The sequence below is a fragment of the Procambarus clarkii genome, chromosome 32, assembly GCF_040958095.1.
Source record: "Procambarus clarkii isolate CNS0578487 chromosome 32, FALCON_Pclarkii_2.0, whole genome shotgun sequence".
Classification (NCBI taxonomy): domain Eukaryota; kingdom Metazoa; phylum Arthropoda; class Malacostraca; order Decapoda; family Cambaridae; genus Procambarus; species Procambarus clarkii.
In genome coordinates this window covers 27,435,990-27,462,692 of record NC_091181.1, presented here as the reverse complement: position 1 = coordinate 27,462,692, position 26,703 = coordinate 27,435,990, and the positions used below count along the sequence as shown (strand labels likewise).

The following is a 26,703-nucleotide window of genomic DNA, read 5'->3' as shown; positions in this document are numbered from 1 at the left end:
GCATTTTAAAATTAAGAATTGTCTTGGTGTTTGCTGCTTCGGATCAAGTGTAAGCGATTTCATAAATTTATTACCTTATAGGGGAAAAGGCATCCGTTTTCTTTCCTGTATTATGGCTTGTAGGGCTTGACGATACTGTCCTTGGTGTGAGTTTTGGACTTGTTAAAGAAATGAGCTGGATTAATATCTTCCAATTTGCTCAGTATTTTGAGTCTGAAAATCAGCTTTTTTGTCTTGTTTGCAGAGATGTAGTTTTTAAGACCATTAGCCTTTTCTGGTATGATTGTTCTCTTAGTTCTGGGATGATTTTCGTCGCTCTACACTGAAACGTTTTCAGAGCAATATTTTTTTGTACATAAGGTCTCTATGATTGGGTGCATTAGTTGGTTTAGCTTAATAGTTGCACGAGTGTTTGATATGTAGTACTTCGGTTGTGTTTGAATGCCACTTTCCTTTAAGTCATAGGACCGTTTAATTGTTCTTTAAGTATGTTATTTATCCTGAACACCAACTTACTGAACATCTTTCAATGCCTAGTCGATCATTACTCCTAGGTTCATTTTTTTTCAATCTGTTGCAATGTCGTATTGTTACTATGGCAATTCTAGTATGTACTGTTATGCCCTACAAGGTCTTGCATTTTCAATATTCAATATAGTATTTGCCAATTTTCTGTTTATGGCGTTGGTGTAGTTCCTTTTGCAAGGCCGCAATATCATTATCACTTTCAACTTTCCCGTATGTCTCTGCATCATCTAGGAATTTGATGATGTGGTTCGTGATGCTGTCATCAGTGTCATTAATGTATGATAAAAAGTGTTGGCCCGATAATGAGACCTTTCAGTTCTCGACTCACTCAAATTTTCCAGTCTGACTCCTTCCGGTTTTGTCTATTCCAGTATTTTACCGCTAATTCCATGGACTTGCAGTTATTTACAATACAATACAATACAATTTTATTTAGGTAAGGTACATACATACAATAAATATTTACAAGGATTGTTTAACTTATAGGTATAGCTAGTACATACAATGCCTAAAGCCACTATTACGCAAAGCGTTTCGGGCATAAGCAAAGCGTTTCGGGCATAAATTTCGTAAATCCATGCACAAATTTTGTCTTCTGCAATTTGTGCATGGTTGCCTAAGTGGTTGGCTAATGGTGCCCAACCACTTGGGCTGGACGGTAGAACGACGGTCTCGCTTCATGCAGGTCGGCGTTCAATCCCAGACCGTCCAAGTGGTTGGGTACCATTCCTTTCCCCCGTTCCTTCCCAAATCCTTATCTGATTCTAAGATCCGGTTAGTGCTATATTGTCGTAATGGCTTGGCGCTTTCTCCTGATAATTCCCTTTCCCTTCCCTTTACTCAATGTTCGGCCTGTCTCACATTATTTTCCACTACGTACCTTAACATTTAATAACATAATTCCTAACAACAAGGGGAGAATGGGAGGGCAAATTTATCTACCTTAATAATCGCTCCTGGATGCTGTGGTCTCCGCTGGGCATAGTAGCGAAGTGAAGTACTGTAGTAGTAGACCTCCTCCCCGTTGATTTCCTCCCTCTGTAGTCGACGCCTTGAGTCTCCTCCTCACACGATCCTCTCTACCACCGAATTTCTCTGACGGCCTGCTAGGAGGCAGTAAACGTCCTCGCGGGGGTCCTCAGCCTGGGATACTGGTCCCCTTCGATTCTACCATAGACGTGTAGTACGACTGTTTCTCCCTGGGTGTTGTCACTGCTACACCAGACCAAGACTGCCACCGATTTTTCCTGAGCAGACTTGAAGCTCCACCATCATCGAGCCTTTAGTGAACTTCTTTCATTGACCAGCTGTACTTCCTAGGAGGTCGACTGGACGCTCCTCCTCATTGGCACTCGAGAATTCGTCCCTCTAGAGGCCTATTTCTCTCCAGAATTAGGGACCGCCGAACATCACCTCTGCTCGTTTTCACTCCCGATGGCGAATCACGACAGATTTCCCGCGTCAACCACAGGGGAGCCTGACGTCACGCCACGTCACACCCGGGGAGCTTTGCGATTGGCCCATCTGGCCAGGCCCCTGCCTCCAGCCAATCACATACCTCTTGTATCTGGATCCACAATCCTGCGGGGTATCCTCGAGCGGGAAAAACATCCTCCCTCTCGAGCTGAACCGCCATTTTATGGTTGAGCCGCTCTCTCACCTCCTCCCCATTCAAACTAAAAAAATATATTTCTTCTCTTTGTGGCATCTTGCCTCCTTTAAAAGTTAAAAAAACGAAACTAGACTTCTTCTAGGTATACAGAGTGGGGGAGTATGACATACAGATGAGAGAGGAGCTGGACCCTGTAATAATAATAATTATACATATATATATATATATATATATATATATATATATATATATATATATATATATATATATATATATATATATAATATATATATATATATATATATATATATATATATATATATATATATATATATATATATATATATATATATATGTGTGTATATCACGAAAATAAACACGTGATTAAGAATGTGACAATGTCAGACCACGGAGGAAAAATGAAACAGGAAATTTCCTTAAGTACTTTCGTATATTAAATACATCTTCAGAAGGTCCTTCTGAAGATCTTCAGAAGGACCTTCTGAAGACCTTCTGAAGATGTATTTAATATACGAAAGTACTTAAGGAAATTTCCTGTTTCATTTTTCCTCCGTGGTCTGACATTGTCATATATATATATATATATATATATATATATATATATATATATGTATGTCGTACCTAGTAGCCAGAACGCACTTCTCAGCCTACTATGCGAGGCCCGATTTGCCTAATAAGCCAAGTTTTCATGAATTAATTGTTTTTCGACTACCTAACCTACCTAACCTAACCTAACTTTTTCGGCTACCTAACCTAACCTAGCCTATAAAGATAGGTTAGGTAAGGTTAGGTAGGGTTGGTTAGGTTCGGTCATATATCTACGTTAATTTTAACTCCAATAAAAAGAAATTGACCTCATACATAATGAAATGGGTAGCTTTATCATTTCATAAGAAAAAAATTAGAGAAAATATATTAATTCAGGAAAACTTGGCTTATTAGGCAAATCGGGCCATGCATAGTAGGCTGAGAAGTGCGTTCTGGCTACTAGGTACGACATATATATATATATATATATATATATATATATATATATATATATATATATATATATATATATATATATATATATATATATATATATATATATATATATGTCGTACCTAATAGCCAGAACGCACTTCTCAGCCTACTATTCAAGGCCCGATTTGCCTAATAAGCCAAGTTTTCATGAATTAAAGTTTTTTCGTCTACCTAACCTACCTAACCTAACCTAACCTAGCTTTTTTTGGCTACCTAACCTAACCTTACCTATAAATATAGGTTAGGTTAGGTTAGGTAGGGTTGGTTAGGTTCGGTCATATATCTACGTTAATTTTAACTCCAATAAAAAAAATTGACCTCATACATAGAGAAAAGGGTTGCTTTATCATTTCATAAGAAAAAAATTATAGTAAATATATTAATTCAGGAAAACTTGGCTTATTAGGCAAATCGGGCCTTGAATAGTAGGCTGAGAAGTGAGTTCTGGCTACTAGGTACGACATATATATATATATATATATATATATATATATATATATATATATATATATATATATATATAGGGGACAACAATGTTGTTGTCTTGACAATAACATCTCTTTCCAGGCGATTAACGATGCATAAGCAACAGGGCTCCATTAAGGAACATAATCTCTTCCCACAACGAAACCATCACCAGAGAAATCTTAGCAAACAACACAGAAATCATCGATAGATACAGCGATAGCAGGCGGTTTGACATCTGCGAGGCACTACACATCAAGAAGTCAACACCAGCAATCAACAGCCAATTAATGCACAACTATATTCTACCCACTTCAAGACTCCGCTCCAATATAGAAGCATCAAGAAATATGGGCCAATAGGCTTTCTGCAATTACTTCCATTCTTACCTTCAATACCCATTGTTTCGTGTTCTATCCTATGTTGAAAGTTTTGTTCACCTCATCCAAAACTGTTGTAACATATCACCTCACCCAAAATGCGGATATAAAATGAAAAATGAAAGCTGTTTAAATCATAGCATAAGTAAGAACTCTGTTCTCAGGATCTTACGGGCTCACCATAGCCCGTGCTACTGGAACTTATCGTTCTGAGTAGCGAATCTTAAACAACAACAAGAACTCTGTTTAGTGTTTGCAGGTAATAGTTGTGTGTGTATGTAAACTAAAAGTCTTTGAAAATGTAATAAGTTATTACGAAACGCGTTCAAGTGTCGCGTCAGACTAGAAATAAAAATGAATTTTGGAGAATTGATTTTTCAATTACCATCTACAGTGAAAAGAAACATAAAAAAGATCGAGAAAATTCGTGTTAGAATTATTAATCTTACTTTTTCGGTCATATTTAATAATATATATATATATATATATATATATATATATATATATATATATATATATATATATATATATATATATATATATATATATATATATATATATATAATTTTAATGATAGATAATGATGAGCATTAATGAATTATATTAATAATTAGGAGTTATCCCTATATGGTGTGTCGTGTACGTGCGCAAGGCAGCGTATGTGTCAGGGAACAATTAGCAAGTACTCAGCTAGTTGTGCTTGCGGGGGTTGAGCTTCGGTTCTTTGGTTCCCGCCTCTCATTTGTAAATCAAATGGTGTACAGAGCTTATAAGGTTCTATCATATCTACATTTGAAACCGTGTATGGAGTCTGCCTCCACCACATCACTTCCTAATGCATTCCATTTCTTAACTACTGACACTAAAAAAGTTCTCTAAAAACTAATATCTCTATGGCTCAGTTTCCACCTGTGTCCCCTTATGTGGTACCCCCTGTGTTAAATAAATTGTCTTTATCTACAATATCAATTCCTCTGAGAATCTTGCATGCGTGAGGGAACTATGGTGTGTGTGCGTGAGGGAATAATGGCGTATGTGTGTGAGAGAATAATGGTGTGTGTGCGTGAGAGGGCAATGCAGCGTGCCTCAGGGAACACTGTAATGTGTGTCTGGGAACAATAGGGAGCATGCGTTTGGGGAATATTTGATTGTGTGTGAGAGAATAATGGAGTGTCTGTGAGTGAATGATAAGAGTGGTGGGGCATAGATCAGCGCACCTTGTTGACCGATTATCAAGAATATATGAGAAGCGGTTGACGAGGCTACGTTTCGACACAGCGTCTGGTTTATTCCAGATAATTCATCAATCAATTCTTTTTCGTATACTAACCGTCACTCGACTTGGTTGTAATTGTTTTAGGTGTACGGGCTTAAAGTCTATATCAACCTCTAAAGGTGAGTTAAGACCACACGAGCTTATTAACGAACTAGTATGTATACTTTAGTCCTGAACGTGGCCCAGGACTGAAGTATACTCTCAGCGTTGTGACAAAACTATAACTAACAACTCTACTATTATCTTGTGAAAATTAGTTGAGGTATTGAAATCTATGGTATCATTAACAGTCCTACCCCCCCAATCTGGATCTATAAAAAGAGAATACCTGTCTGACTTTAAGGTTGGAGGTCAGACACTTGGTGCTGGCCTCACCTAGCTTTCACACATGAAGCATGTGGGGTATAGGAGTGTCATAGGCCAGTCGGGATAGGCTCCAGTGTCATACTTTAAAATATATCAGCATTTAACCCCTCCCTGACCTACAGTGAAATTGTCTGAAACATTGGTTGTGTTGTCCATGGACTTAAGTTTCAATATTTCATTACATAATTTTTCTGAGAAAACGGGGAAGAGGGAGATAGGGGAAGATAAAGGGGGGGGGGGAATGTTTGAAAAAGAGGAAGGAGAGAGGAGGCATGTTAGAGTGGAGAGGGTGGGAGGGTGGGGGAAGACTGGGAGAAGGGGAAAAGGGAGGAGAGACCTGGCTAATTCATGGCAGTTGGAGTCTGTTACTATATGTCAATGTACTTATGAAGTGTGCAGCTTTATTGTAACTAATTATATAAAAAAATCCACCTATGTCTGATTACAACTTTTTAATTGTGGCCTCTGCAATCCTTTTATTGCACTACCTCTCCCAGGATGAGTATGGGATGCACAAACTATACGGAGCCGCCTCATGTGGCAAGAATCAAAATCAATCTGTGTACATACAGTACGAGGTCTTTATATTTAAATGAATTTATTATTATTTAAGTAATATTTATTGTTCTTACAGCTTGTTATTTCAATATATTCATTCTTCTTATTAGTACTATGTAATTTATATTAATATACTGAACAGGTGTCATTATTATAGCCAATACTGTTATCATGACCAACAGTTAATCTATGGCATTATTAGCAAGTTGCATAATTATATCCAAACAATATGATTTTTAAGGTTGATTTTGATGGCTAACTCAATATATATTTCAATACTGTTAGATAATCCAACTACAGTATATAAAGCTGACAGATTTAAGCTCCACCGATTAGAAAGTGTTTTAATAGCTGCACTGTGTCAGTAGATATGGACATTAACCCCATTGTAGTTAAAAATATATATTTTTAAATTTTGGTTACGGAGGTAAGGGACATTATGTAGATAATGTGGACCAACTCCAAAATACTGAGTGGTGAGTTGGCCTAAAAGTCAAATCTCAAGGGGCTTGGGATGCGTCGAGGGAGTCGGTCAGGGGCATGGATTGTGGGAGCTTGTCAGGTATGTGAGAGTTGGAGGTATTTGTCAGGTGAGAGAGAGTTGGGGAATGTGCAAGTCAGGGGTGATGGTTAGGGGTGTGCCAGAGCGCGGATCATGAGCTAGCCTGTCTTGATTTGCCTCGAAGTACACAACAGGGGAGTACTAATATGCATGAGCTCAAGCCACCCACCTAACCCATAACCCAGAGATTTTTGCGAGCTGCTACTTTTCATAGTACTGTACTACTTATTATGTACACTGGGGACCATAGTGTAGAAAAAAAAAAGACATGCTAGTTGAGAGGATGGGTTGTCATCCATCCAGTTGAGTGAGTTGTGAGCATGGGGCAGAGAAGTGAGTCTGGTGCATGGCAATGTGTCATGCTGGCAATTACACAAGTCTAAATTGGCCAACCTTAAATGCCGAGTTTCATTCATATTTTCATTACATGAAAATTAAATAAATCATATAAATAAACTTAATTGAAAGTACTACAATAAATAGTTTTCATTGTTGGGAATACAAAGCCTGTTAGGTTTATTAGACTCTCCCTTATGCTGATTACTCACCTTCCTAAAGACATAACCCCACAATGGCTGCCTAACAAATTTCTTACATGAAATCAATTAAATTTTCTTTGCTCTTGCACATCACCTAGCTCCGTTTAAATTTAGCAAGTGTGTTCAGATTTTGCAATTATCAGCATAAACTGTTTTTCTAAACTATCAAGTCATACTACACATACTGTAGTACATTATGTATCAAATTCTTGGTTATACGAAAGTGGGTCAATAGTACTAAACAAAGCACTGTATACCAGAAACTTTAGGGACATAGGTCCATGAATTACTGGAAATATCTGTAGGAACAGTGCCAGGCACAGGGAGGGATTGCTCAAACTCCTCTTCTTAGTCCACAAAGTGTTTTTTTCTTAGTAAAAAAAAATTGTGAACCGAATGATACACTATCTGATTCCATAGATTTGGACCCCGGAAACCACCTGTCCCACTAATATAACCACTTTGCCATGTTTAGAAAGCATACATCTTTTCCTCAGTAATCTATAGATCTTTAGTGTTCGTTGCACTTTACTATGATAATTTTTGTAAAGGCCAATTGGAATAGCATAAAAAAAGCTATCCAAGCCCACTCCCATACAATTGCAAATGGACAGTTGCAGATTGGAGTTCAGAAAGAGTGAAGAGATTGCTGTAGAGAAGCTGAAGGAGAATGCAAAATTGCAAAGGGTAAGATTCAATATGGAACATACAGGTAAGGAAGGCAAGAGAGATGAAAACTGCAGCTAACAGCTGAAAACTGGAAACTTAGCACACTCATGACTAACAATGGATTGCCAATACCAGAACCATGGAGAGTACAAGAGTAACATCTGTAAGAAATTTACTCAATTTTAAAGATTTTCTTCCAGATATGGGAGAGAAGAGTGTTGACATTAATAGTAGAGAAATAGGATCTTTGACTCATTTCTAGGCATAAGAATGGTACTATGGTGTACTACACTGGCTTTCCAAAACAAAATAAAAGCTTGGGATGTCCGCTAGAATCGGTGTTTTCTTGGCTGTACGTTTACAATGAACAGGATGGGAACAGTCCAAATTCTACCGAAGAATGCACTTCCAAGTGCTACGGGGAGGCACAGTGCATGACAAAGTGAATGGCAGCTTCTATTAATGTGACATCTGCAAAGTGGTACAGTACTGTATAAACCATCAGGATCCTAGAAAAACTAACAGAGACTAATGAACTAACAACTTTTGCTGACATGATGCTATTCCCAATGGTACATTTTGTAATACAGTAACTGCACATTAAGGAAATGGTCATTTTAATAGATGTTTACATACGAAAACAAATTTATTCTTCAAAGCAATACATAAGTTACACAAAATAAAAAATATTATAAATCTTGAATATTTTAAATATCAACAGTTTCATTGTTTATTTTGTTACCTGATATTTCTGAAATGCTTCTTATGATAAATAATGTAAATATTATCATCCCCCATTCCACCCAAAAATATAAACCCACCCAAAAATATAAATAACCTGATAAAAAATGAATTAGCATTACAGTACTTTAAATATTTCTTCCAACTTTTAAACAGTTGCAGAAGAAAGCACGAATTTCTTTTGCAACTAGTCATGAATGCAAATGTTATCAAGATGTATTTACTTATGGAGCTAAAAAATTTATAAAGTGAGAATTGTGCTGGCTTGGTCTTGTAGGAGATTCTGCATACTACTGACATCTTTACACCAGTCTGTCAGCCTCTCCATCATTGATGCCAGCTGAGGAAACCAAGAAAGAAATAGTGAAGATTTTTTCACTTTGGGGACTAGCATCAACTGTGCACATCAAAATAACTCCTTATGAAAGTAGAAAACATAGCAGAATTTGCAAATGTATCTCATAGTGGTTTCCTATTTGTATTTACTGATATAATTTTTCTTATATAACTTATTTTATCATTACATTCAATCTTGATAACTAATACAATATTAAGTTAAACAGTAACAAATTATGTATTCAGACTAATTATTTTTACATCAAGCATACTATTTATAATTAAATGTGATGACCTATATAGTACAGTACAGTACTATCAACGTCATTGCTCTAACACTGACCTGTTTTTTGTCAAGGACTCTAGGTTGAACCCAGGTTATGTTAACTTTGTTGTCAACTTGGTCAATGGTACCGCGAACAAGACCAAGTGACAGTGCACGCATCACCATCACTTCAACTTGGTTCTCGGGCAACCCTGTTTCCCGGGCAATCTCTGCAAATGTCAGTTGACGGTCCCAAGCCTTACGCTGGAACGTCATCTATAATAAAAACATTAAAGTAAAGTTGCCACAAGGAAATAAAAAATAAATCAATATTATGATAATAGGAGTCACACTGTACAACTGTAGCAAAAAATAAAATAAAAAAATATCCATCCATAAGAGCCAAAACTGCATTAAGTACTGTCTCCACTCGATCATCCGGACTATATGGGAAGGACCCCCAGCCGGATTATCACATTTTTCGGATAATGGTACTTTTTCCACCTACGAGTCCAAAAGTGACAATTTCCAACTACTTTTATACTACAAACAACATAATTTGAATTGCCTTGCCACATATAATTATTAAATATTCAACTAGAAACCTCAACTTACCTTGTTGGTGTTCGTCTTCTTGATTGATGCCACACATCTTGAAGTTAAGAATTCTTAACAATTTACGTAACTTATACTAACACAACACTAAAATTAACACTTAAAATTACTGTACAGTTCATTAAGCAGTTAGTTTTGACTGCCAGTTGCTGAAGCCTCACTGGTTGAAGGCATTTGGCTTGCGCCTCACTTGTTGAAGGCGCTTGGCTTGCGCCTCACTTGTTGAAGGCGCTTGGCTTGCGCCTCACTTGTTGAAGGCGCTTGGCTTGCGCCTCACTTGTTGAAGGCGCTTGGCTTGCGCCTCACTTGTTGAAGGCGCTTGGCTTGCGCCTCACTTGTTGAAGGCGCTTGGCTTGCGCCTCACTTGTTGAAGGCGCTTGGCTTGCGCCTCACTTGTTGAAGGCGCTTGGCTTGCGCCTCACTTGTTGAAGGCGCTTGGCTTGCGCCTCACTTGCTGAAGGCGCTTGGCTTGCGCCTCACTTGTTGAAGGCATTTGGCTTGCTTATGACGCCTCACTTGTTGAAGGCGCTTGCTTGCTTGCGCATCACTTGTTAAAGGCGCTTGACTTGCCTGTGGCGCCTCACTTGTTGAAGGCATTTGGCTGCCTGTGACGCCTCACTGGTTGAACAACACATAACTTGTCTTTAATTGCTAGGACAACCTTCTTCCTCTTAACACCTCCAGAATGATTGATGCTGCTACCAGACATAGTCTTGGCCAAAAATGTTCAAAGTTACTATGAAAATAAAAAAGTTATTTAAAAAAATATTTCACTAATGGCGCAGCACTGTGTATAACACGAGGGACGGATGCACATGGGTTGACCAGTGTTGGACAGGTCCACTTGGGGTGGGGCAGCTATAGCGCGTTACCTAGGCCTCCAGGAGGAAAAAAACTCACAATATTTTTGAAGGAAACTTCAGCCTGTGCACATTAATTTTAGGAAACTTATTTATTTGTTATTACATAATTACTAGTACTTATTTCATTTGTTTTTGGCTATGATTAAGTGTTCTAAAATTAATGGTAATTCCTGTACCTAGGTGGTCCCTTCCGACGCACCCCTCCCACCCTCCCGACACCACCCACCCACCCCACCCCTTCCTCCACCATGCGTCTAGAGCCACAGACGGGATTAATACGGTATGGCCGAATATTCATCCGGCCAAACCAGCTTTTATCCGGTTCCTGTGGCCATTTTGATCGGATATTGTGGTAACTTTATCCGATCACGATTTTGGCCGTATAAGGGCGTTTTCCGGATGTTTGAATCCCGGATAATCGCGGGGTTACAGTAATAGGTATTAAAAGATATTTTGAGAAGAATTTAAATTGTACCTTAATTATATGCAAAATTTGAAGCTCAGTATTTAAGAGCATTAATTTAAAGAGATATAATTAGACATTGTATTGCACTTAGTAGATGATCCTGGTTGTAAGCAGGAACAGTTTGAGATCTCTCATTCCAATATTTAAGTCCTTCCAATTTACTTCAATGACCTTTCATAATCACTTTTAACTTACATTTCATAAAATATATTTATATCCATATTTTCTGAATATAAATGTGCAAATCTGAAAAGAAAAATCTAGTGTTTAATGTAATGAAGTGCCTTTCTGGTGGGTCCTCAGTGGCTCGACACCAGCCACCTAGATAGCTCTACATGTCACACCAGACCCCTGCAAGTCAGATAATCATCTACTGCAGAGCAGAGGCTAAAACCTGGTCCACTCAAAGAAGCAGGGAATACTAGGTCTCCCATACCCAGAGGAAAGGCCACTAGAAGGCTAGATCAAAGCAAAACATGCAACTGCAAGGAAATATTAGCAACTCTGACAACAAGGAACACAGAAGTTATGTTGTTACAATATTAGTTACACCTCCCCCTCCCCAACTGGAAGCCCAGGATCTACCCAGTGTCAATGGATCAGATATGTTCTACCCATAGCAACCAATGCCTCTGAAAAGGTAGGGTAGAAATAGGGAGTCACCAAGGAATACACCAGAAAGCAGTTTCATTACATTCAACATTAGACTTCTGAGAGGGTTTCCCTGGTGACTCTAATGTTATCTCACCATGGAAGAAAAAACAGCATTAAAGGTTATGAAACGCATCTTTCTGGATAAGCACTGGTGGTTCCCCAAAGCTCTCTCACTGATATTCCTCCCAACTACAAGGTAACATCAGCCACGGAGTTGTTTGATCTACTGGGGACCAGAGCCAGAGCCTGCCCCCCCCTTCCTCACAGAGGTGCAGAAAACAGGTGACACTCAGCCACCCCCACTGGGAAAGCATCCAGAAAGTCAATAAATCAATACAGATTACGGCTGGGTTCAAGAGAACCAAAGCTTCAAAACTGCCAAATGAACTCCCCAAACACTGTAAACAAACAAATGAATCTCTTGAAACTAGTGTGGGCTCATTAGCACCAACCACCTGCCAATAGGGAAGATGGGGCAGAGCTCCAGGTCTCCTCCAGCCCTCCAAACTAGTTCTGTCGCTGATGTGAACACATCCAGTTATTCACTGTAGAGCTCTTGGGTTATCAACAAGTTGTGAGGGATGAAGGCAGCACAAAGAATTGGCACCTCTGACTGCCAACCCTGATCAACCACAGGCAAGGCCCAAACCCCAAACTGTCCCAAGGCAGCAGAAACAGAATTCTGTTGTGACAAAATGTAGCCAAGTGGCTGGAAAGAGATGCCCATTGAATCTAACAAAACTGAAGAGACTGCAGACTCCAAGAAAAACAAATGAGCAGAGAAGAGGGAAGCAGACACCAGATTCAGCTTGGTCTCTTGGGAAAGAGACTAAGTCGAATCCAAACATGGGCTAGAAACGCTTGCTGGTCACAAACTGAACCAAAAGGAAGTCTGCCACTGTCTCTCGGAGAACGTGAGCAACTTGGGCATTTCCTCCGGAGCCTAAATGCAAGCTAAAGAGTCGCAATCCCAGGAACTGAAGCCAGCACATTCAAAGCCGACTGGTGGACAACTCCACAATCTACCAGATGTACAGCTCAGAAGCCAGACAGAGCCAAGCCCTATGAACCTCTGGAATTAGGGGGGGCATGAAAGATAAGGTATACTCACATGGTGCTGCCACATGCCCATATTCTGGGACAGGGCCAGAGCAAACAGGCAAGCATCAAGCACCTCAAAGGAAGAGCCCCCTAATAACACCAAAAAATTCACCCTTGCCTCACCAACCAAGCTCCAAAGAAAACAAAAGTTGTCTGCAACTCACATCTTCTTGCAAGTCTGCAAGATGTGATGTATACATTTATTCTATGTTTATATCTGTAGAACTTCAGCAACCCTCAGCAAACTAGAGTGAAGTGTCCATCAAGTAACTTGCTTAAGTTGCCAAACACTGGTAATTTTTCCCTAGACCATATCTACTCTTACATAATGTTGCCTAAGAGTTCAATTAGTATGATTATAAATGTAAAATGATTACAGCTATTTGTGTAGTAGTTGTATAATTACCTCCATCAGACACAAAAGACGGATTTTCTCTCGCAATTGGTTTTCTTTGGCAAGTAAGTCTGGCTGAGTGCTCCACTGTGGCTTCATGGCTTCAAACTTGCTTATATTACCCTGATTAAAGGCCAGCAGCAAATCTAGCAACCATTCAGAAGATGATCCTTTAAGTGCTTCCAGAATTGGATGGGCAAGCTGAAATGAGGTGGCTGCATTAGAAATACATATAAACTATCATTGTAATCACTGAATATCAGATCTGGCATCAGCAAGACTGAATTATTCCTGGAAGCCATGCACTAGAAGAAAATCTGGTATAGCAACTATAAAAATTTAAATTTAAGTCTATCCTATATATCATTTTGAAGTATTCATACAGCGACTGTCTAATCTAATACCCACCATTCATGTGGGAACCGTTGGCCTACTATTGCTCGGCTCATGTTCATACACATACATATACATAAATTTTTAATAAATTCTTCTCCATACAGCCTACCTTAACACACACACACACACACACACACACACACACACACACACACACACACACACACACACACACACACACACACACACACACACACTCATCACAATCTATTTAAATATGCCAAAACTAGAAGACAGAAGAAAAAGAGGTGATATGATCATTACATACAAAATAGTAACAGGAATTGATAAAATCGATAGGGAAGATTTCCCGAGACCTGGAACTTTAAGAACAAGAGGTCATAGATTTAAACTAGCTAAACACAGATGCCGAAGAAATATAAGAAAATTCACTTTCGCAATCAGAGTGGTAGACGGTTGGAACAAGTTAGGTGAGGTGGTGGAGGCCAAGACCGTCAGTATTTTTAAAACATTATATGACAAAGAGTGCTGGGAAGACGGGACACCACGAGTGTAGCTCTCATCCTGTAACTACACTTAGGTAATTACACACACACACACACACACACACACACACACACACACACACAATATATAAGATTTCATATACTGTACATACATTTTTTATTTAATCACAAATTAGCCTATGATATTTTGTTGAATATTATAGGAAGTAATGTTATATTCACCAGTTCTCCAAAATTGTAGATGCCATCACCTAAGAGAGCAGCAAGTCCAAGATAAAATGCTTGTTTATTCTTCTTGTCAGCGTCCATGTCATCCACCTCTGTACAGCCAAGGTAGCGGAGGGCAGCTCTATAGTAATCGGAATGAGCTCCACTACGGCAGTATAGCTCTGATGCCAAAAGATAAAACCTGCAGGGTAAAGAAATAAGGATAATTTTTACAATGAAGTATTCAAATAAGCACACACAGGTGGAAACTGAATACCCAAAATGGGTATAGGAATACCCATAATTGGTATGGGAATACCCATCACAGGTGTCCGCAGACGGACACCTGTGATGGAGGCAGACTCCATATGCAGGTCCAAATGTATATATCATTGAGCACAATAGGCTCAGGATACACCAACACCAACTGATAGTTGAAAGGCGAGACCGAAGAGTAAGAACAATTAGGATACAATGACATGGAGCTTGAAGGTATAATAATATCTATATTGCTTTGCATATTGCAATTATTATAGGAAAAAAATTACAAATATACAATGATACTCATCTATTCACTAATTTTTATACTCAAACAACCACACATCAGCTAGTAACCCACAGCAGTATTTACACCACTTCATGACTTTTGCAAATGGCTCCTAGCAAGGTCATGAACATGAATTTCAATCATTCACCCCTTCCTTTTAAAACCTCTGTATGGAATTATATAATGCTTTCCTGACAGACACTTTAGCTAAAAATACACTATACTCTAAGCATACACCTCATTACCATCATATGTGATTAGCGTAAAAATTTCTTACTTTCCATGTACAGGTGTAACTCCATCAATCTCATCTAGCATTTTCTCTGTTTCATCCAATATTTTTTTTGTCCTTGGTTGATCTTCCAGTCGTGCCAAGGTTATCTGAAAATAAAAATAATAACTGTATCCATTGAGTCCATAAGAAAAGGTCATGTACAATCAGACAGGATGACATACTGAACCAACAACTTTAGGAAAATTTTAAACTGTCCCTGCAGGATCATTAACTCTTAAACTGCTCCTGTCATTCTTATATGATAGACCCATGGTGCTCCTGTCATTTGAGAATGATTTAAGGTGTATTTTAACAATCAAAGATCCTAAATAACCTATGTGGCTGTCATTGTGTACTAGACACCACTAGCAGTCATTTGCCATGATGGAAAAAATCCTGAGAGCCTTGGCTACCTTTCACGAAATTATTTAAAAATTGGCATCATTTCAGGTACAACAATAATTTACCGATTTCTATGCACATAAAATTTTATGCTATGCAAAATTTCAAGAACTTTTATGGGCTAGGAAAGCATTTGTGATATGAAGAAATTTATTAGAGATAGATTCCTTGGAAATTTATTTTCAGAATAAGACATTTCTTCACCTCACTATGGCCAAACTAAAGTAATTATATTTTTTATATTTTTCCTGACATGAGCAATAAATGTTTTACGACAAAAAAGTAGAAATTCCGGTAATATTTTAGATTTTTATGTGCATCTAGAAAGGGACCTAAAAAACAGTGTGCAGTTTGATGATTAAGGTGATATTGAGAGTTCATTCCAACTTGATATCATTAATCCTAGAAATATGCATAAAGTATCATATCATTATCATATATATCAACCAATGAAGTTCTAGGTACTGTTACTGTGTAACATTTGAAACTCCTGCGCAGTTCACAGGGTTCCCAATCGGTACTTGAAGCCTCCGATAAACCTCTGCTATCTTGAACATTGAATTTTTTTTTTACATTTTTCTTATGCTCATTCATAGCCTGGTTTTTAACAACATACAATGCCAATTTTTATGTTTATATATAATATATAAATGCTTGATTTATCATCAGCATTTCAAATCTTAATACTAATCAAAGGTACTGAATTCACACTGGAGTCTACTGAAAAACACATGACAGAGATATGAAATATTAAAGCATTGACTTGCTCGATTACCCTGAAAATCAGAACATTCTATAAGATGAACACCTGTAAGTAGGATATTGCGGTTCAGAGAAGCAGGAAATTTGTTAGATACAGTATAGTGAATAAAGGAGGTATCTTTTTTTTTTTTTAAGATTTTTTCACTTTTTTCCCCATATATTGCTTTCCAATTTCTTACGAGTTGATGCCTTCCTACCCTACAAAAGAAAGAAACAATGTAGTGCTGTATGAACACTTATTGGAAGCCCGCTTAACCAAATATTTTGGTTATCTGACCAAAATCGCATCTGGATAATTTTCTGGCAAAACTTCACCATATCCAGACAAAAATTTGGATTACCAAATACAGTACTGTATTTGGTTACATAAATTTTCAAGAATTTCAGTATCAATCATGATGATGAACTAAGCCAAGATAAGCTGAAGTTTCCATTTTAAATTATATTTTGTATTTATAGTGTGTGGAAATTCAAATCACGTTGGCTGTGGTACAAAAAAATGCGAATGTTAATTTTTGGACTTTTTCGGTAAGAATTCTGCTCATCCGGATGTCTGCCTAATCCAGTGAGGGGGGGGGGGGGGTCCTTGCCCCTTTCCTCTATTCATAGTCATGAAGACTTGGCACTTTCTCCTAATATTTCCCTTACCTTATCCAATGAGGGGTCAATCCCATATAATCCGGATAAATGAGCTTAGTCAGAAATAATAATAATGATTATAGCTATTCTCCACCCTAAGGTGTCCCTTTCTACTGCTCAGGCTTTTCATTTTTCATACTCCTGTCATACCAATATTTCACAACCATACAAAAGGTAAATCCTTATCACTTGTGCAGTTCACTATTTGCATCGCATTCCTCATTCTTTCAAACAGGAGCTTCATTGCATGAGCCACTTTCTTTTCCTGGCCTAATCTGAACTTTTACACTGTTTTCTGCTAAGAGTAATATGAACAAGAACACATCCTTAATAGGTAGTGAGACTTGCACTTGAATATGAAACAAAATATATAAAACTCAACTATAGTATAATGTATATAGATAATAATGCCTAATGAGTTGTCAAACTTGTTCTTGCACTTTCCAGTATTGTTTAATTAAATAACAATGGATGAAAATAAATGTGACCATCCTGTCCTGGTCTTTTCCATTTTCCTGCTTGTGTGCACTTAAGAGGTAAGGTAATTATCAGGAGAAAACACTAAGCCATTATGATTAATTAGCACTTGGAAGGGATAAGGATTTAGGATAGGATGAAGAGAAGGAATGGTGCCCAACCACTTGGACGGTCAGAGACTGAACGTAGACCTGCAAGAAGCGAGGCCATTACTCTACCATCCAGTCCAAGTGTTCAAATTTACAACTAAAAACATGAACTGCATTACCAATTTATACTAACCTGTGCAATAAGTACATTGCAAAGAACTTTTGCTTCTTGATGGTCAACAACCTTAGGAGCAACCTTTTCAATGAAAGTGATAGCTTCATTAGGATCTGTGTGTTGTGTGATGACATCTCCAGCTATTTGGGCTAGGGACAGCGGGTTAATTCTGTAGGCAAATTTTATTATGGTATTGATTAATAATTTAAACAAACAAAATCATAATTTTTATAAATTAAACAATACAGGTATATGCTCGTATTATTCCATTTGCCTGTTACTAGTCAAAGATAGCTTATTTAATATTTAAATCTAAAAATGTCTAAATAGTGGCCACACCACGATCAAACTTAGGAAAGCCTTCACTTCTATCAAACAAATATTGCACCAACTTTTAGAAAATCTAGTTAATATGTTTTAATTGACATTTTGTGGAGGTTCAACTTAAGAGTAGGAAAAATTTAATGCTAAGAACTTAGTTCAGATTCAACATTAAGAATATAGTTTTAAATGTAAATAAAAAGTGCCACAAATGCTTACTTGTTTTCCAGCTCAATGATCAAGTTGTTGTACAATTTGATGAGTTCTGTACCTTCTCGCATAGATGGCTCCTTCACCAGCTTGTGAAGAGCCAGGGTTAACTGGTGCCATAACCTGAAAAAGGAATGTCACAGTCACCGCAGTCAACTTCTCAAACTAGTGTGGCGAGGAATTTTGCAAACTGTCTCCATTAGGACATAGAAAAGCTAGTGAGACACTTGAGAATACTCGATCTAGCATAGAATGTAGACATAAAAACTGTTTCCCATAAATAAAAAAAACTTGTCCCAGATGCAACTCTGGAATTGCTAAGCCTTCAATTCTATGCAAATTCCACTATGTCACTTTCACTAACCACCACTGGATGGCAGCATCAACACACTAACACTGCCTCTGCTCCAACTTTCCCTATATTTTGTCCTCTGCTTTATAAGAACAAAAGAACCTAAGAATTAGGGAAACTGCAGGACTTTTGTCCCATATATGGCAGTTCCTGTTTATATTCACCCAAATTCATACAAATATATACCTGTATGCCCAACTTACACTTGAAACAATCAAAGTGATCCCACATCTATATTGTTACCCAGTAATTTGTTCCGTAGATTAACCTCCCTATTTCTAAACCAGTATTTTCCCAAGTCTTTCCTAACTCTAAAACTCATCCAATTTATGTCCATTGTTTCATGTTCTATTTTCTGCTGATGTATTTAACATCTTAATACCATCTCCTTTCTTATATACTTTTATCCACTTGAATACTTTAATTGTATCACCCTTAATTGTTCACCTTCCTAGGGAACATAAATTAAGCTTTTATATTCTCTCTTCATATGAAAAGTTTCTAATTTCCAGGATGGTAATAACTTTACCATTCTTTGCTGAGCTCATTCAAGTGAATCGATGTCCATTTTATACAGCACGGTGACTAAAATTGAGCTGCAAAATAAAGCTGAAAAAATAACATTACAGGACAGTAGTTGTTTCATTGCTAACGATTCTGGAAATAAGTCTAGGTACTGTATAGTATCATATTTGTCTTATTCCTAACATGTATGCATTTTTTTGGTTAGCTTAAGATCACTACTAATACACAGAGAAATCACATTATTGTTGTATATCAATGTGAAAATCCACAGGAGCCATGATAATGTTTTCATAGTCATTTAGAGCTTACGTCTGGGAATACCCAGTGCATAGGTTTGAGTCCCCATCACGGCTCCTATGGATTTTCTCATCTCTACTTATCATGACTCCCAGATCTTTTTCACATTCAGACTTCACAATTTGAACACTATCACACAGATATCTGGTAATTATCATCATTTCCTAACTTTAGAACCCTACATTTTGCAATATTAAACTGCATCTGCCATTCTTTTATCCATTTCAAAAGTCTATCTAGATAGCCTTGAAGGAATTTTCAGTCTTCTGAGTTTATTTCCTGCTCAACTTTTTTATGTCACAAATATCAAATTTTTGCTCTTCAATTCCGTATCTATAACAACTAGGTCTCAGGAAAGAACACTGAGGTACTCCACTTACAATAGTTTCCAACTCTGACTTGACTCCATTTATAATAACTCTGTTTCTTTTGAAATAACCATACCTTGCAATGATTTCGGGGCTCGGCGTCACCCCATCCCGCAGCCAGGTTCTCAACCAGGCCTTCTTGTTGCTGGACTGGTCAACCAGGCTGTTGGATGTGGCTGCTCACAGCCTGACGTATGCATCATGACAATGTATGATGTTTGAATCACCATGCCCTGTGCAATATCTCCCCCAATACCATGAGCCTCTACATTTCTAATCAGTTTTTCATGAGGAACAATATCAAAAACTTTGCAAAATCAAGGTACTCATTGACAATCCATTCCACTATCAACTGTCTTAAGAATCTTGGAAAAGAACGAAAACTAATCTGTCAAACATGGGCAGTCCTTTTGTAAAACCATGTACTGTACAGTAGTGAAACCTTTATTGTGTTTCTCAAGATGTAAATGAATAGGTTTTGCTGTTATTGATCAGCAGGGAGGGCTGATAATTTGACACACGTGATCTATTTCCCTTCTTAAAGATTACCCCAACATTTGCAGCTCTCCGGGATTCCAGTACTTTTGAACTGTAGTGATTCATTAGATACAGAAGTCAAAGGCTCACTTAGTTTGTTTCTTCATGCTTTTAGAACCTTGGCAAAGACTTCATCGGCTTTAATTTTTTGTTTAATAACTTTCTCCCTGGTAACAACTAAAGAATTCAACTTGCCTTCTTCACCACCTACAAATATATGTTTAGGTGTAGGTAAAATATCAAGTTCTTCTTCGACCAATCTTCTCCCTAGTCTGGTGAGGCAGAAACTAATACTAATTTTAAGAGGCTTGTGTTATTCTTAGGGAATTTCTGTTCAATTTGTACAGTGGGGTGATCATCCTAACCTAACCAAGTTAAACTTAACACAAAGACTATCTTGAGAGGTTATCTTGAGATGATTTCGGGGCTTTTTTTTTAGTGTCCCCGCGGCCCGGTCCTCGACTAGGCCTCCACCCCCAGGAAGCAGCCCGTGACAGCTGACTAACACCCAGGTACCTATTTTACTGCTAGGTAACAGGGGCATAGGATGAAAGAAACTCTGCCCAATGTTTCTCGCCGGCGCCTGGGATCGAACCCAGGACCACAGGATCATAAGTCCAGCGTGCTGTCCGCTCGGCCGACCGGCTCCCCCGGTCGGCCGGGGAGCTATCTTAAACTTTAAGACTATCTTAAAAGTCAGGTCTCTAATCACACAGTACAGCTTAAATACAACAATTTTAATGTAAATGTAAAGTCATGTAATAGATTCAGCCAGAAAACACTGCAAAAGTGGGTTTACTATTAGTGTAATATCAATGAACATCCCCTGCGGAAGGGGGTGACGTTTGGAAACTATTGGCCCAGATGGGTATATAGATACCACAGTGCTCATGGGCCAGTATTTAACATCAGAACCAGTTACCATTTAGAACATAAGAATCCAAAACATGTTGACTCACATAGGATGTCATCGCACATCACACTAATCGCAAACTTGCCTTCATACTGTTTTTGGGTTGAATACATCATAACATTGCATTGTGTTACATTACTTAGTATCAAAACAAAGCACCAACTGGCCAATACAGATTAGTTAGGAGGTTCTTCACATTCACATATAACACATATACATTCACACATATACTGTGAGTAAAATACAAACATATTGCTAACAATAATAAAAATACAAGTACCCTGTAGTCTAATACATTATACATATCCTAACAGCTGCAATGTTACCGATGATAAACCTGGGTACAGTAGGTTATAATTTATATTTAAAGTTTCAATGGATCAAGTAATAAATTTGGCTTGGTAAGAATTTGCACTCCTGCCAGGTCATTTCATTAATATGCAATAGCAGATTTTAAGATGCGGGTGAAATATACAACACTCTTGGTGCTCACATGCCTTACTCCTTCACTCAAAACTTGTAACTTTTAGCTACCTTCACAATTATATCAAGTGTGGGATAGTTTTACCTCCATGGGGAGTGAAGCTCGCATCTCTTCACTTACTTTTTATTATAAAACTCTTCCATTTCTCCGAACTTTTTCGAGAGTTCGGCTGGAGATGAGTTCTTTTTCTCCGTGAGATATGTTTCAACTTTGCTACTCATCGTGGAGAATATTAAGAAGAGGTCCTCAGCTGAAGGGAATGAGTTGTGTGTTTTGGTGTTGGTTGTCCCGGTGTGGCCGCTACAGTTGCTTCACTTGCCGCTACTTCTCTAACACTCACGTACTAACAATCTCTCTGATAGCAACACTAATAATAATAATAGGCAATTATAAACTCGACATTTATTGTTACATTCATATGTTTCAATAAATTATTAAAACATTGGTATATATATAAAATAACGTTCGTGGTAACCAATGATGAGTAATTGTATTAAGTAAAATTGGATTTACGTCACATTTCGTGTTTAAATAATTTGTAAACATACATAAGAAGTACTTTTATTTTGCTTATATCAAATATTATTTAGAAATAACCAAGAAAAGTATAATTATTAATATTCACAAAATGCATAAAATGTGTCGGATAAAAACAACCATTATGTCTTGAATAAACGTTCATATGTAGCAGAATAATATATTAAGTATTTAATTCAAGTAAATATTTAGTTTATTATATTTATTATGCACCCCATACCCATCCTATGAAAGTTACATATGCATATAACGGGTCCAGGAACTGAACCCCACAATTCGTTCCGCTATTTGGTTGTGAATGTGTTGCAAAATATGATGGTACTTACCTATCAGTGACTTAATAAAGCGCTTACTTGCCTATCAGTGCTTACGGGGAGCACTTTACCTGAATTTACCTGAAAGCCACTAACATTATTGGCCTCGATGAAGACAGGAAGTTGGCGGTTTGTCAAAGGTCCCCACCATTTGTCTTGATTTTTTCCAGGTGGATTTTAAAATTCAGCAGAGTTTTGGCATTTACGGCTTCGGCGGGTAGGCGGTTCCATGGGTTAATAACCCTGTGGGTAAAAAAGCATTTCCTGTTCTCAGTCCAACATTGTGGCTTGTTGAGCTTGACACCGCTGTTGCTTGTTTGTTATATCTGACCTTTTGAAGAAATTTTCCGGATTAGCATCTTTCAAATTGTTCAGTATTTTAAAACTTTCATTGAGATCCGCCCTTCCATGTCTGGTTTGAAGTGTTGTTAGCCCTTTGGACATCAGCCGTTCCTGGTACGTCAGATGACTTAGTTCTGGAATTATTTTTGTTTCCTGTGGTTAAATTTTCTCCAAAGCAGCTTTGACCTTCTAAAGTTGAGGTATCCATGCTTGAATACAGTAATCCAAGTAAGATTACTGCATGATAGGAGATTTATAGCAAAGAGCACCAGAGAGATTCATATGGTTGAATAACTATCTTTTTTTCCTTAGTCAAAGGTACACTTCATTATTTCTAGGAATAGTTACTTTTTTTACTGCCTCCCACTTTTGAGGGTCCCGGTAGTTCGTCCCACGTTTAATTCTGCATGTTTATGCATGCAATGTTAGTAAACTAACTTATAACACACGTATAGTATACAGTACTTGTGTTCTCTACCATGTGCATATGTCTGAAGATGACATGCTGTTGACGAAATGTAATAAAATGTTGAGATTTAGTGATCTAGTTTCTTTATTTGGAATTTTAGATGGTAGAAGGTATTTATATAAAATGAAAAATATTGATAAGAAAATTAGCAATTGTAATAATGCTATTGTGTTCCATTCCGTATATATTAACAATACCTACTCCAAAAATACGTATTTTTATATAACTCTAGATGCGGCTGTTATGAAAACAGTAAGCCAGGCAACAGCCGACATACTGAAATCAAAATAGCTTGGATTCAGCATTCCACAAGATTGTGACATACCCGAAGAGGGGTTTTGGGAATTCTTCTACTCCCCGAGCGAGCCCCAAGCAGCAGTCTACACAGCTTAAGCTTAAATTGCTAATATTACAAATGAAAAGGCCCTTATCAAACTGGATTTAAAAATACCTTCAACCTGGAAAGAAGGTATCCAATACATACTCCACGCTGTTCATCGCCATTTCCCTTCCCTCTACTAATTTGTAAATTTATGCTACAGTAAAAACCTACAGGTACTATTTGGTAAACATGAAATTGATGCACAAGAAGGTATACAACAATGTGGTCCTAACTCCTCTCCTTCTCTGCATAACCATTCAAGAAGTAACCAAAAACCTGTCCTGTGAGCTTATCACCTGTTTCTTGGATGATGGTACCCTAGCTGGTTCCTAAGACTACCTTCTAGGGAACATCAGAATAATTCAGGAGCAAACAGCAACTCTGCCTAACTCTGAACTTTTGTTTGTGTGAAATAACTTCTTCCAACCAGTGCATTATAGGTCAAATAAAGGACGTTTTCCCTGACATCCTTATAACCAAACCTGAAGACAGCACACTCCTAGTTGCCCCTCTTGGGTTGAAGGCTATTGATGAGGTCCTTGATAAGATGATCATCGACCTTCCAAGACTGACGCTCATGTTACATTTTACCTCATCACCAGATGACTGTCCCTCCACAGGTTAACTTACTTTCTAACATGTTTGCCAACTTACAATTTTCTCTAGGTAGGTGAATATGACTACCTACTGAAATCATTGTTAAAAAAAACCTTAACCTTCTTTCAATTACATATGGAAACAAGCCTCCCTTCCTTTCAGTATTGGGGGCCTCAGCATTTGCACAGCAAAACAAATCTCTGTAATAACCCTCCTTTACTCCTTTGCAACACTTGACAGTCTGTTGAAGGAAACTTTACAAAATTACCAAGGCCTACTAGCATGGGGGTACACAATCCCAGTTTTATACACTGTACCATTATGTGGGTACAGCCGCTTATAAGCAAGATGGAGTGCTTTCACCCCCAGCACTCCATCTACCACCATCTAGAGTCCACAAGCATTTTAGCTGGAATGGCCCCAGTGTAGACTGAGCAGCTGCAGTGTACCTAGATACTGTAACACCACCACATGACATTGCTCACCATACAGCAGTACCAGCTTCCCCTGTGGGCAACATCTTATTAGCAACCCTCCAGTGTTGACAACTGACACACGTCTCACACAGGCCTTCAAAATTGCAGTTGCTCTCTGCCTTGTTGCCTCAATCAATACCAAATATAGGTGTATTTGTAGCGAGACGGTGGCTGACAGGCGAGGCCAGCAAAGCCTGCTCTGCTAAAGCACAGGGGGATGTCACTTGAGGCACAGTAAAGTTAACATCATTAAGAGGAACCTTACTACAGCTGAAGTCCACAAGTAAGCCCCATTACTCTGACACTCTTGTTGGTCATTCATATTTTATCACCATGGACTTCTGGAAGAATGGCATGCAATTGGTGTGGGAATACATGTGAATATCAACCTTGGGTAACACCTACATTGAATTCAATGTTGCACAATCAGGTGGTGCTGCCACCCACAGGAAATCTACCAAGTCTCTTAAGTACAGATAACGGGATCACCATTATAATTTTGCCCCCATTGCTTCAGACACACTTGGTGTCGGGGGGGGGGGGGGAGGGGAAAGAGTGCCACTAGATTTTGAAGGATCTGGGTTTTAAGGTAATCAAAACAGATCTTGGAGCTTCCAGCTATCTTTTCTAGTACCTCCGATTGGCAATACAGAGGGGAAATACACTACGTTCAGGGTTCCTGCCTTGTATCTGAGGAGTTTAAGAAACTCAATAGCCTGTAACAAATAACTTTGTACCCCTGTATATACAACCTGTCCTCTTAAAAATAACGTCGCTTTTGGCCGTTTGCCAGTATGGCCGAAGGTGGGCGTAATTTGAAAATAAAAAAAAATGAAAATAAATTTGGATTTTTTTTTTCAATCACAGTACGTTAAGGGTCCTCTGGTAGGTTAGGTGGGCAGGAAATTCTCATAAAGTTTCAAAACGTCATGAAAAACATTAATTGAAAGATTCCTCTCCTAACCTTTCCGAGTAGGCGGGACGACAAACAGAAAACGGGACAGTAAGTCACTTTTGCGAGTCGATTTCATTTCAAATTACGTCTACTTTTGGCCATAGCATATATACGAGCCAAAAGTGACGTTATTTTTAAGAGGACGGGTTGGTATATAACCAAGTTTGTAACTGTAAAATGGATAAAACTGGCATGTCTTTCTTTTGCTTTTATTTCTATCTTTTCATTTAATGTCAGCTGCAAGAAGTTAATACTTTATAAATATTTCACCGAGTTCTCTCTACTGTCCATTGTTATTGTTTGTCAAAAAATAATTAAACTTATAAAGTACAGTATTCAAAGATGATGACCACTACCAACACGTGACACCACCCTCACTCAATGTAAGCGCTAAACACGGGACTGACGGAGTGACTGGGCTGCACTTGGTGCAGCTCAACATTCCCAGATGTAAACCAATAAATCCTAAACTATCATACAGCATTAAACTTCTATTTTTGTCTTGTTTAAATGACAATTTTCAAAATTCAGTTAGAAATATATTGAAAATAACATAGGAAGACTTAGTTATGACACATTTGTTAGTTGTTTATTATTCTAGTGTGAGGATGATAGTCATACACTTGGCAGTGAGTGTCTTGGGGGACTGCAGCTCAGCATCTCCTATGGGTGAGCCCCCACTGCACACGCACATCCTTCAGAACCTTGTATACCACATATGCAAGACCAGTCCTGGAGTATGCGGCCTCAGCATG

General features: G+C 38.1%; 1 protein-coding gene across 2 annotated transcripts; it reads right to left on the bottom strand.

The window, feature by feature from the left end:
• Positions 1-8,626: 8,626 nt before the first annotated feature.
• On the bottom strand, positions 8,627-22,927 carry Rpn9 (regulatory particle non-ATPase 9). Of its 2 annotated transcripts, none has more exons than XM_069335046.1 (8): positions 22,809-22,927; positions 18,410-18,523; positions 17,888-18,038; positions 15,329-15,432; positions 14,520-14,706; positions 13,447-13,635; positions 9,420-9,617; positions 8,627-9,080 (listed from the first exon to the last, which is right to left on the bottom strand). In XM_069335046.1, exons 1-8 carry the CDS (start codon positions 22,823-22,825, stop codon positions 8,982-8,984), a joined length of 1,059 nt encoding a protein of 352 aa, XP_069191147.1. In that variant the 5' UTR covers positions 22,826-22,927; the 3' UTR covers positions 8,627-8,981. The 2 variants fall into 2 exon arrangements, with proteins under 2 accessions (XP_069191147.1, XP_045600156.1); XM_045744200.2 differs by lacking the exon at positions 22,809-22,927 and adding an exon at positions 21,997-22,192.
• Positions 22,928-26,703: the final 3,776 nt, after the last annotated feature.

Coding starts and splice junctions, on each gene's coding strand:
- Rpn9 (XM_045744200.2), bottom strand. CDS start 22,097: ATGAGTAGCAAAGTTGAAACATATCTCACGGAGAAAAAGAACTCATCT. Junction 15,433..17,887: donor GCAATGTACTTATTGCACAG/GTTAGTATAAAT, acceptor TTTTATTTTCAG/ATAACCTTGGCACGACTGGA. Junction 13,636..14,519: donor TCTACAATTTTGGAGAACTG/GTGAATATAACA, acceptor ACCTCATTTCAG/CTTGCCCATCCAATTCTGGA.